The sequence below is a fragment of the Maniola hyperantus genome, chromosome 12 (genome assembly GCF_902806685.2).
Source record: "Maniola hyperantus chromosome 12, iAphHyp1.2, whole genome shotgun sequence".
Taxonomy (NCBI): Eukaryota; Metazoa; Arthropoda; class Insecta; order Lepidoptera; family Nymphalidae; genus Maniola; species Maniola hyperantus.
In genome coordinates, this window is record NC_048547.1 from 6821411 (window position 1) to 6834259 (window position 12849).

General features: G+C 34.9%; 1 protein-coding gene across 1 annotated transcript; it reads left to right on the top strand.

Annotated features, from left to right (window-relative positions):
- Positions 1 to 265: 265 nt before the first annotated feature.
- Positions 266 to 5206, top strand: LOC117987322 (cytochrome b5-related protein-like). The gene is made up of 5 exons (XM_034974320.2): positions 266 to 619; positions 1907 to 2310; positions 3210 to 3398; positions 3819 to 4049; positions 4553 to 5206. Exons 1-5 carry the CDS (start codon positions 365 to 367, stop codon positions 4833 to 4835), a joined length of 1362 nt encoding a protein of 453 aa, XP_034830211.1. The 5' UTR covers positions 266 to 364; the 3' UTR covers positions 4836 to 5206.
- The last annotated feature ends 7643 nt before the right edge of the window (positions 5207 to 12849 follow it).

Consider the following 12849-nt stretch of genomic DNA (forward strand, 5'->3'; position numbering starts at 1 on the left):
AACGTAGCTCTGTTGTATCTTTTTAATTTGAAAATTTACACTAGGGTCTCTGTTTTAATAATAATAATTGTTTTCTAGAAAATGGCAATTAAATAACATGATAAAGAAATTTTCCATAACCGTCGTCTCCATCGTGCAAATACTACGATAACATAAGTGATTATAGAAATTACATATCACGTGCTTAACAAAATATATGATTACATATGACCTGTTTGTTTAACCGCGTAGAGGTCGTATGCATATTAGCTTTATCTTATCCAATGCAGCTCACTTAGTAAAGTTATTTCCTTTAGGCTAGTACTAGTATTTACTATAGGCTTGCATTTTTTACACAGTTTCTTTAATGTATTAGAAATTAGAAATGGCTCCAAAAGAATCTGAATGGATTCAAGGAGCTGAAGAACGCGCCGCACATAAAAAAACTCACGTCAGTTTTCCTCAACTGAAGTACCCGTCTTTACGGGATGAAGCTTTTAGAGACCCTCTACAATGGCTTACTGGCAAAGCTATGGACGACGGCGCAGAAGGACTTTGGAGGGTACATGACAAATTGTACGATTTTACGGATTTTGTAAAGAAACATCCCGGTGGTGAAGAATGGCTGGAATTAACTAAGGTGAGTGCTGTTAGAATAATTGAGGAGCTGACAAACTAAATGAAATGCACGAAATAAAATTTTTCACGAAGAGCAAAAAGCTGAATGAAAGCTATTGAAACTTTACTGTAATTATACCGTTTTGATCAAAATCACTAACTATGGCCTAAATTTTAGTACAGTTTCAGGTCGTTTTGCTATGAAAAACCGGCCAAGTGCGAGTCAGGCTCGCGCAACGAGTGTTCCGTACTACAGTCGTATTTTTTCGACATTTTGCACGATAATTCAAAAACTATGATGCATAAAAATAAATAAAAATCTGTTTTAGAATGCACAGGTGTAGACTTTTCATACGATATTTTGATATTCCATTTGATATAGTTATCTTAATTAGAAAATTGAAAATACTAATTATTAGTTCATGACCACAATTTAATTTTTTTTGTGTGATGTAACCACAAATTCACGGTTTTCAGATTTTTCCCCAAAAGTCAGCTATAAGATCTACCTACCTACCAAATTTTATAATGGGGATTATGACGCAGAGGAGAGAGAGAGAAACTTTAAACATAGCTTTATTAAAAATATTCCTATATTGTCCATCTAGATTCTAGTTCAAACAAGAATAAATCCACAAAGCGCAAAAGTATTTTCCGTCGTTTTAGTATTAAAGCGAGTTGTAATGACTTTGTAGTTATCACTTCCATCTGGAATCTTGCAAACGATAGAAATCTTTGTATTTAAATACTCCTTATTATGCTGGCAAAGAAGTGAATATTTTCTGGTTACGCGTGCAATTTAACATTTTTCCTTTTTCTTTCTCTGTGTTGTAGTCCTCTCGTCGTTAACCACTAGGAGTTTTTCTTGCAGTGGGACCCCTGATCCTCTCACATTTACCTACCTACGACTTGACGAAGAGTACAATTTTAACATTTAGGTTTAACGATTAATATTATATGTTAATCTACGAAATATAGGCATCTTCTAGGTAAACGCGTTCCGTCTTAGGCTGCATCATCACTTGCCACCAGGTTTGATTGCAGCCAAGCGCTAGTCTATAAATTAAAAAAAATCAGGGCCATAGGCTTTTAACGTGCGCTCTGAGGTACGGTGGAATAGTAAAGACCTTCACACCTTTTTCACCCTCCATTTCATCCAGGTCACCCATCCAGTTACTGACTAATATCAATGTTGCTAACCCACAATTTCCATTCTGCTTTGTCACAACTAGACTATACCACTCTAATACCTTTACTACATGGAAAGTACCTGAAGATGGTAATTGAATTCTTCCTCGTGTTGTCTCAGGGTACGGACATAACAGAGGGTTTCGAATCGCACCACATAAATCCTTCAACAGAGAAAATGCTGAATAAATATTTTGTGAGGGCTGCAAAAACGCCACGAAATTCTCCATTTACATTCCATGAAAACGGATTTTATAGAACGTTGAAGCGGGCAGTGTATGACGAATTGAAGAAAATACCAAAGGATGCCTCTGCAACTGCAGATAGAATAACTGATGGAATATTTGCGACGCTTCTGTGCAGCTCTGGTTTGGCTTGTCGATGCGAAAACTATTGGTTAGCGACATTCTGGTACATTATTGCGTCCTTGAGTCTTGCCACCTTGACGGTGACTTGCCATAACTTCATTCATCGTAGAACCAATTGGAGGATGTATCTGTTTAACATGAGCATGTGGTCTTATAGGTAAGTGTTCCGAAATAATTTTTCTACCTTTTGGTTGACTGGTCGACTAGAGAAAAGCGCAAAGAACTCTTTGATTATCCAGGATAAAAAGTAGCAAATTGTCACTCGAAATCACTAAAAATTACGTCGATCCGTTGCTTCGTTGCGACTTGAACATATTGTCGTAACATTTATAATATGGGTAGTGATTTAAATATCATAATATGTATTGTGTTTTTGCGTTTAATTTTCAACACTGAAAGGCTACTGATCATGCAAAACCATTAGGTACTAAGCGAAATTTTGTCTAAGTTATCCCTACTTTTCTAATAAGTAATATTGTAAAGTGTGTTTGTTTGTTGGTCTATCCTTCAATTACGCCACAACTGAGCAACGCGAATTGACGTATTTTGCATGAATAATATAGTTAAAGAACTATAGAGAGTGCCACAGGCTACTTTTCATCTCATCTTTTCAACGTAGCAACAGATCAACGGATCGGATCCACGTGATTTTTTGCATGATTATAGAAAGACCTGGAGCGTGACATAGACTATTTATTTATCCCAGAAAAACAAAAAGTTACCTCAGGCTTTTTAAAAACCTTAAATCACGCAAACGAAGTTGTGACAAAATCATCTAAAAACATAATAAATCAAGAATGTTCGATGATTAGATATTGAATTTGTAAAGGGGGTGCCTTATGTACCCCATAACCTTACATGGTTTGAATAGGACAATTTGGCGGAAAATAGAATTGCTTCAAACATCGATAACGAATGTACTAATTTTTCATCGAAGGCTTCAAATAATAATGATGTTGTTGTTATATGATTTTGATCAAAAATATCCATGTTGAGGTAGGAAAAATCATTTTTTTTCTTGGACGAATGAAGATAATTTTTAAATATTGTTTTCAGGGATTTTAGAGTATCTCATGTTCTTTCTCACCATCTTCATACAAATACCCTAAACGACTTGGAAATAAGTTCACTTGAACCGTTTCTGTACTATAATCCAAGAAAAGACAAACCACTGCACGCAAGACTTGGATTTTTAACTGAATGGCTCTTCTTTCCTTTCACATTTTTATTGAGCTTCAGCAAAAGGTAAGAAAGAAATAAAAAAAAGAATTACTGTACGGTGTTTCAATGTCAATAGATCTCAAGTAAGAAGTAGTAAGAAAAGTCAGATAAGCTATAAGATCAGTAAGGTTAGTCAGATAAGATAATTAAGATAGGCTATTCACGTCAACTTATAAATTAAATTAAGTGTAAAGTGCATCAATAAAGCTAATTGATGAACTAAAAAGACCTTAAGTTTCTTAAGAGTTAAGACAGTTTCCTTGTATCTCCTATGGTTTTGGATTTGACATAATGTCTTAGTTAATAAAAACACACTATATAAAAATATAAAAAGTAGTTTAAACAGAAGGTACAGGGGAGGTGTGAAACGTTTTGAAACTTAGTTTGATCTAAGTAAAATCATGAGCACCTGCTAGTAATATAATAAAAGTGTTCTTATTCCAGATTTCTGAGCATATTCCTTCGCGAAGGGTTTTTCAGAGCACATTACCGTTGGCACGACGCCATTGGCTTCTTGTTGCCCCTTTGTATGTGGTTCACAAGTGGCTGCTCTGTTCCACACGTACTCTACACATGGCTATGGATCAACTGTACCGGCAGTTTGGTGTTTTTCACCATCGCGGTTAATGCGGCCCACCATCATCCAGATGCCATTAAAGATGGTGACGAGCCACGGTAACTATTCATTTTTAACACATTTTTATTAACTTGTTGTTGGTCTGTTTGTTTGCCTGTTCAATACTTTTGCTATCGATTTTAAACTAACTTCGCGATGAGCGAGACTTAAAATTTGAAGTGTATTATGTAGATTGGAATTGGATGACAATACATAAGGTATTAACTCGCTTCCTTGACTTTTTATTTGTTGGTATGTTCGTCACAAATTTTGCAATCGGTTTTAATTTATAAACTTCCTTAGGAGACTTGAGATTTTAGACACAGGTAGGAGGAATAGCTTGGCTTTTTATTCTTCTTCTTACAGGTCTCTCTTACAGGTCGAGATGACAATCGGGGTATGAGGCAGGGGGACGCCCCCCACACCCACGCTTTCCCGCACCGAATTAGCGCGGGGGCTGTGCAGGTGTACAGGGCGTTCCAAACCCGATGGCCATCTCGACCTGTCACGTACCATAGTGTCTGGTAGTCTGTTGCTTCAAAGATTTTTTTTTGCTTTTCAGGAGTTTGACTCCAGATTGGGGTGAACATCAGGTAGAAGCTCTTTTAGATCGAAAGGACATAAACAGCAATACATTCGCTGTGATGACACTCTTCGGAGATCACGCCCTGCACCACATGTTTCCAACTCTGGATCATTCAATACTAAAATATCTACATGCAGTTTTCATAGAATTGTGTGAAAAGTATCAAGCTAACTATAGAGTATCAACGCAATTTCAACTGGTCCTTGGCCAAATGCAAGAAACTTTGCGGACCGATTTTCGAACTCAACCAAGTAAATGAATAAGGAATTAAATATTCAAATGTTTCATATAAATCTTTACCTTGATCATAGCCTCAATAATAATAAAGCACGCACCTAATTATCGAGAAGGAACCTCCACCTTTTCTGGAAGTCGATTAAAAATAAACAGCCTAAAGACAATGTGTCACATTTAACAAAACTAATTTAATTTAGATGAATAATGCACCAATTTAAAAGGTTAATGTTTGTGCGAAAGTAATCTTTGTATCAAAAAAGGTACTTACATTATTTTGCCGGCGAGTTAAATATGTATCTAACAAAAAAAACTGATGTACTTTTTTTTTTGCGCCAAATAATAATAGGCCGTTAAAATCAATACTTAGAAAATGAATACAAAAAATATTTTGAATTTCTAATGTACTTACTCATAATTTTGTTAAACTCTAACATGGTCACATGTAAATATTATAAATTTTCATTTTGTGGAAATAAGGAATATGAATGTGATAATTAAGCTTCATGATTCAAATACTATATCCTTAAAAAATAAGCCTAAGTACAGAGAAATTGCCATGGATGCTGACTATCACTACCCCTATTATAAATGCGAAAGTGTGTTTGTTTGTTGTTTAGTTGGTTTGTTGGTTTGTTGGTTTGTTGGTTTATTGGTTTGTTGGTTTGTTGGTTTGTCCTTCAATCACGTCGCAACGGAGCAACGGATCGACGTGATTTTTTGCATGGGTATAGTTTGAAACCTGCAGAGTGACATAGGCTACTTTTTGTCCCGGAAAATCAAAGAGTTCCCACGGGATTTTTAAAAACCTAAATCCACGCGGACGAAGTCGCTGGTATCAGCTAGTGACTAATAAAAGTACCATGCACCTAACATCCTGACTACTATATTTTTATGGGCAAAACTAAAACGAGGATAGACATTGTTCTAGCCTAGGGACGCATAAAACTAAGTGCTTGCAAAGCCGTTGAACTTCGTAACATTAAATGCCCAAAAAGAAAAAGGATTTCATTCACATTTTTACGTCCCTACTGATACCGATGGGCAGGGCACATAGTTCGTAAAACCGATAGACTTTGGGGTCCCAAGGTGCTAGAATGTCGACCTCGCAGCGGAAGACGCAGTGTTGGAAGACCCGCCACTAGGTGGTCGGACGACATCAGACGAGTCGCAGGGAGCCGCTGGATTCAGGCGGCGCAAGACCGTACGATAGGGCAAGCTAGTTTCTTCTGCCTTTGAGTATGCTCTGAAAATCCATAAATACTTATACTATCACTTGGTCATGGCTACTATTCTATATCTAATCAAAAGAAAAAAACAACTTTTGTTTTCACTATAATAAAGGAACTTACTATATTATTATAAAAGGTTTATTTTATTTTATTTATTGCTCTGAAATATGTTGGTACCTAGTATTTGATTGGTTAATGAGTTATTACTTATTACTTATTTATAAAATAAACTAGCTTATGCTCGCGTCTTCGTCCGCGTGGACCACACAAATTTCAAACCCCTATTTGACCCACTTAGGGGATGAATTTTCAAAAATCATTTCTTAGCGGATGCCTACGTCATAATAGCTATATGCATGCCGAATTTCAGCCCGATCCGTCCAGTAGTTTGAGCTGTGCGTTGATAGATCAGTCAGTCAGTCAGTCAGTTGGTCAGATTCTACAGTACCGTAAATGAGGTCTTAAATTGATTGCGATTCAAGTGACTATATACCTAACTCGAATTTCTAATAATTCACACTGGTAGTGTTATATTAAGCACAGCACAGTGCTAGTGAAAGCAAATAACCGTCGCATAAAATCTTGATATTGGATTTTTACGCCCGCTATTGAATTTATTGCGATGCAGCTCTATACCATTGCAATAAATGGATCCCGACGAGTAAAAGTTCATGGTTCACTAAAACTTCACATATTTTCCTTTTTATAATCTACATAAAGCTACTGTTACATATTTTCAAATTATGAACACACTAGATGGAGCCCGCGTCTGCATGCGCGTGGAATTATGTTTTAAAAATCCCGTGGGAATTCTTTGATTTTCCAGATTAAGTAAATGTGAGCCTATGTTCAGGGTATAAGCTATCTTTATTACAAACAGTCAAATCGGTTCAGCATCGTGGCGTGACCGTGAACGAGTAACAAATATCGGAACAACCAGTTTTTTAATCCCGCGGGAACTCTTTGATTTTCCGGCATAAAAGTAGCTTATGTGTTAAGTCAGGGTACAATAAGCTATCACCATTCCTCAGTCAAATCTGTACATTTATTGTTACAAAATGTGATACATTCATTGTATTCAAAGGAGTAACAAACAGCCAAAATTTCACATTCATAATACATAATATTATAAGGATAAGAATTTCGTAAATCAAATTAAATTACCTTAAAAGAAATTTCCAGAATAATAAATTACTTTAATCAGGCACATAATATTTTGGAGAAAAGGGTATCCTTTTCCTGCTTCTAGGAAAAAAAAGACAAAAGGATAAAGGACTTAATTCTTATTTCGTTCCGAAAAATAAAATAAATTAGAGGTTAAGCTAATTGTAGTTATAATTCCGTTACTTAAGCTACGTCCCTACCATTACTTCTATCCAAGATTTTTATAGAATAAAATATAAACTATTTGGTTTCTGCTTTTGATAGAAGATCATGTATGTCCGTCCACCTAGCGGGGGTCTTCCAACACCTTGGGACCTCAACGTCTAACGGTTTTTCGAACTATGTGCCCTGCCATTGCCATTTCAGCTTCGTAACCCTAGTATGTCGGTTAGTCTGTTTCTCCTACGGATCTCCACATTTCTAATTCGATCTTGTAGAAAACCTTCAAGCATAGCTCTCTTCATCACCCGCTGAGTGACTCTGAGCTTCTTATCTGAAGCAGGCGTTATTTTGCGGAAATTCATGATACACAATGAACCAAAAGCTTAATTTGCTATGATCCACTGGAACAGATTAAATCTGTATGGTGCAACGTGGTGCATATCGCATGCTGCATGTTGCACCATGCAGATTGGATATGTTTCAGCGGATTATAGCAAATTAAGCTTTTGGTTCATTGTAACCCATAGAGTTAGTGACCATGTCTCAGATCAGTTATCAGTCTACTGTACCTATGTATTTTTGTTGGTTCGTCGGTTCCCTCATTTGTCAAATAATTTAATAGATTTGATAAATGGAATGTCATTCGCTTTGTCTTCTCCACGAATCATTAACGGAGAACAGCAGAATTTTATGATGAATCGTGTTTTCGAACTCAATTTTGTTTTGTATTACATTCAGAATTGTAACAAAAAAAGATAACGTGAAAATAACAAGTTTGAAGTCCTAACACGAACAAACATCGAGTGCTTACAAACTGAATTTCAATATTTATTTATCACCTTATGTAGCTGTTCGAACGAAGATAAATTGGACCAGCCGCGATGTACCTTTGAAAGCATTTTCCACGTAGGTATTTTGAGCAATTTTAATTTGTTATATAACAAATGAAAATATAAGTGTTAAAGTGTTTCAGTCATGAATGTATAATGAATATAAGTCGGTCATGAATATGTTAGGTATATTATAATATAGGTATAACATATTATTATTATTCATGACCGAAACACTCGCCATAACGAGGTTAATCTACAGGAATGTAGCTGAGAGGCCTAGTCTGTGACCAGACTCCTTATAGCACGTCTTCCCAATAAAAGGAGTGTAATGTTTTCAGAGTTCATCTATACATATTATATATAAAATGAAAAGGTGACTGACTAATCTATCAACGCACAGCTAAAACTATTGGACGGATCGGGCTAAAATTTGGCATGCAGATAGCTATTATGTTATAGACGTCCGCTAAGAACGCGGCGCATCGGGCGCGAACCCAGAAGATGCAGGTTCGATTCCTGCCGGTTACACAATTTTTGATATGTATTTAAAATTATTTAGTAATTTCCTTGAAGTGTAGGTAAAACACTCAAAAAAATTATAAAAAATACACTAACATTTAGTACCGACGATCGAGTACGCTCACATGACGCTCACTACTCACAGTTGCTTCAAAATAAGTCCAGCGCACTTGTACCAGTCAGTCAGTTGATTAGGTACACTATAAAGTATTTAAATGTAGAAATGTTGTTAACAAGTTTTAACAACAAATCGACCTTTTTCCAATTTATGAATTACTTACTCTTCTTTTGTAAATGACTTGTAAGTTATTTTTAATAAAATATTTTGAAATGAAGTCCTTATTCACTCGATTTATTTTGACGTCTTCAGTTATAGGTAGGTACTAGACAAAACAGTCAATTGCAAGAACAGACTGATCTTTCGGTTTGGTAAATAGGTTTTCTTCAATTCCTACGAAAGTTATTTCAGCCATGTTTTTCCCAGATTGCTGATACAATTTATTATCATTTGATACAGTTTGCGAAATACTATATTTTTATCAGCTGGTTTTTTTCCATTTTTAAATTGGCAAGAATGGAGAACACTCTTGAGAAATTATGAGTTATGAAATAGGTAAGTGTATTGGACATAGTTAAGCCTTGTGTGCCCGCTGCTTTTAGGTTGAGCGTACTTTGACTTTGCTTAGATTTAAGACTTTACAACGAAGCTTGATTTTCCATTTGTCTCATTTCAACTCTCTCCTCTTCTCCTCGCCTTAGAACCTCGATAGCTCAACGGTAAAGGAGTGGACTGAAATACGAAAGATCATCAGTTCAAATCCCGACAATTGCACTATAATTTGTCGTATCTAGTACCTACTCCTAGCACAAGCTTTACCCTTAGTTGGAAGGGAAAAGGGAATTGCCATCATGATAAACTTGGATAATATTCTTTCAAACATAAAAGGAAATCAAAGAAAAGCAGATCTTTTTTGTCCAGAACTTCGGCACTGTGATTGCTGTTCCTTTCGTACTTAGGGAAGTAGTACACGATTGTGTGAAATAAAGTACACACTAGATTTATTAGCGACCCTCTTCAATGATACAGACCAGACACTAGAATACTAGAATCTGATCGTTCTAGATGTTGACTACATCATGTTTCTTGAGATGCCTGAAATAATATAAGATTTTCTAAATTTAAAAGTTAAAACTAAACTTTCCCTTTACTAATAAGGTTAGACAAACGAGACATCTAAAAAATAAAACACTTAAAGAAACAAAGCGTAGAAAAGTAAAAACACGCCTTGAGCTACGGGCTGATTTCCAGTTCTTTCCACTAAAATATAAAGTATATGCCTAAGAGTTGGTAATTGTTATACACATAGTCGGTTTAGTTTCGCCGTACGATATAGTTGGACTTATGAAGATGAATGTTTGACCAAAAGACCGCTTGCTAGCGAGCTTAGTTTCGATTTTATCAGCACAGCTGGGCGAAGATGCTCAATAGAGCTCGAACAAACCCAGCAAATTTTGTTCTGGGCAAGCCAAATAAAAGTCGAACTTGTGTATTGTGTAGGTATGTAGGTACTTACTGTTGCTCAATGAAAAATGGCGAATCGAATAGGTATGCCAGCCCGACTATGTGTATAGCAAACAACTCGCGAAAACGCGTTTTTTATTGCTGTAAGCTCTTACATTTTCAAATTTCTAAAGTGGAAAGTTTGTATCCAGTGTCTTGACTTGTATGTAAAATATGAATTCTATGCGAGTGCGGGCGTCCTTGGGAAATAACAGTTCGTGTTAGGGAAAAGCTTTTAGAGAGCCGAGACGGGTGCATCGCTTACGTTTCTCAGTGAATCACTCTGTATTTGTAACTTTGCTTTATAAGTAATGATATACAAACAAACACCTACCAGCTGTTTCCTAAGCACTTTATAAAATCTTTCGATGATAATTTTTTCTTTACTTTTTCAGAAAAATGGGAGTGAAGTAAGTAAAAAAAACTAAAGCAGGAAAAAGTGTCTACATTAAAAAAAAAACAATTAACTAGTATTTAACTTTTTCTATAGTAATTTTTTTATATAAAAAAATCGCATTAAATATCGACACAGCACTTTTTCAAGAAAATTATATTTTCAACCGAGTACGTACCAAAGAGGAGATTTTCAATACGCTGCGTATTTAAAAAAAAAATTTATTTTGTAAATCATTGTTTCATTTCATTTTAAAGTGTTTTTCAAAACAAAAGCTTGGCAGTAGGTATGTAATCCATATAAAATGTTCCTTTTGAATCAAACGGCAATGAATCAATCCCATTTCACGGGTTGAACAGCTATTTCACATTTATGCCCAGGAAAGCGACCAATTTGGTTTTGATGCAATATTAAAGCACTCACAAATGTTAATAACACGCTTGGAAACAATATTCAACTCCATAATAATACTTTTTCTTGCCGGTGCCAATTAGCTTTAGCTGCGCGAATCGTCTAGACTTCATATTTTTATGAGACTCCACAATGGCACCTCATTGGCACCGACCCCAAAAAATATTATTATGGAACTATATTAACTCTTGTATACATAATTTATATTCGGTAATAAATTAAATTATTTTTCAATTTTTAGTGTTTGTGTATCGAAGTCGGAAAATAAATTTTTTTTACAAAAAAAATAAAAAATTTTTTTGTAAAAAAATTTTATTTTACAATTTTTAGTGGCCCCATGGAATTATGCTATGACTGGTTAAAAATCTACTGTTTACTAAGCTATTACACTGATCGCGAGCAATTTACTCTTATCCGTTGAGGAGTTCCAGTATCTATCTTCGAAGATGTTCATCAGATCTTCACCAAATTTAAATGGGACCAACTTTGAAGTATACACTTTCAAACAAAAAAAGAATTTTCAAAATCGGTCTAGGCGTCTTCGAGTAATCGGGGAACATACATAAAAAATAAAAAAAAATAAAAAAAAAAGATTCCGACGAATTGAGAACCTCCTCCTTTTTTTGAAGTCGTTTAATAATTGTAGGTAAGTACTATTTTATTTCTTTCACCATTCATATTTTTGTTGTAGATGTAAGTAATTGAACCCGAAAATAAATCTACTTTGCTTTGAAAAAAAAAAAGCCGTTTCCACAATGGTTAGGCCATTGTGGAAACGGTTTTTTATTCAACCGAATAGACGAAAATTACTGTTTAATAAGGGTAGGATTGTAGGGCGCGGTAGTAAGATTGGAATATTTTAATAATCTATTCATGTTATTGCTAAATTAAATGTTATATTTTTATAAAAGAAAGTAGTTCGGATAAAAGTAAAATTTTATTATCTTATGCCTAGAAGTACTGACGTTATCATATAAAAGCAATAAAATAAACAAAGATAACGCTAAAAATAGATTACTTCCCGAATCGGTGAAATCCTTTATTTTTCGGATGACCATCCGCATCGAAGTGAGGCCACAGTGTAAAAAATTTAAAGAATATTTAAAAAACCTCTTCTTACAAAGTAACGTAGAAAAATAAGCAGTAATATAAAAATCTCGACTCAATTTATTACGTCATGGTTACAATTGACTAAAATTCGTATAGTCATAAAGTATGGTAGAGGGAAATAACCCAGTCGACTGATAGGTATAAAGGAAAATTACAGAAAATATTATTTCCATTACATAATTATAAGGATAATAAAAGGTATTGTAGTCATTTTAGTAAGAAATATCTGTTCATTATATTTTTATAGTCAAATCGTAAATTTGTTAATTGCCATGGAGAGAAAGGTATGTTTTATAATATTATCAAACTTTATTTTGTACATTCTTCATTATTTTTTAATGCGACGTCTCTTAGTCTACTTGAGGGAAACTTATACGGGCTTATAATTTCTGAATTACTGAAAGTAATTACTTCACATTTAAATATAATATTATGTAAACTGATGGCCTTCAGCCGAATTTTGCATAAAAAAATATAAAATACCTTTATTTCAGGGAGGCTTCCATACAAAATGGGGGCTTTAAAGTTGAGAATGAATTTGACGCTATATGTCAAAACGGCTACATATTAGAAACTGAAACTTGTGTATAATTTCAGATAGATCTTGAACAAAAAATACTAAAAACTTGCAGCGGGGTCTTCTCCGTTTGACC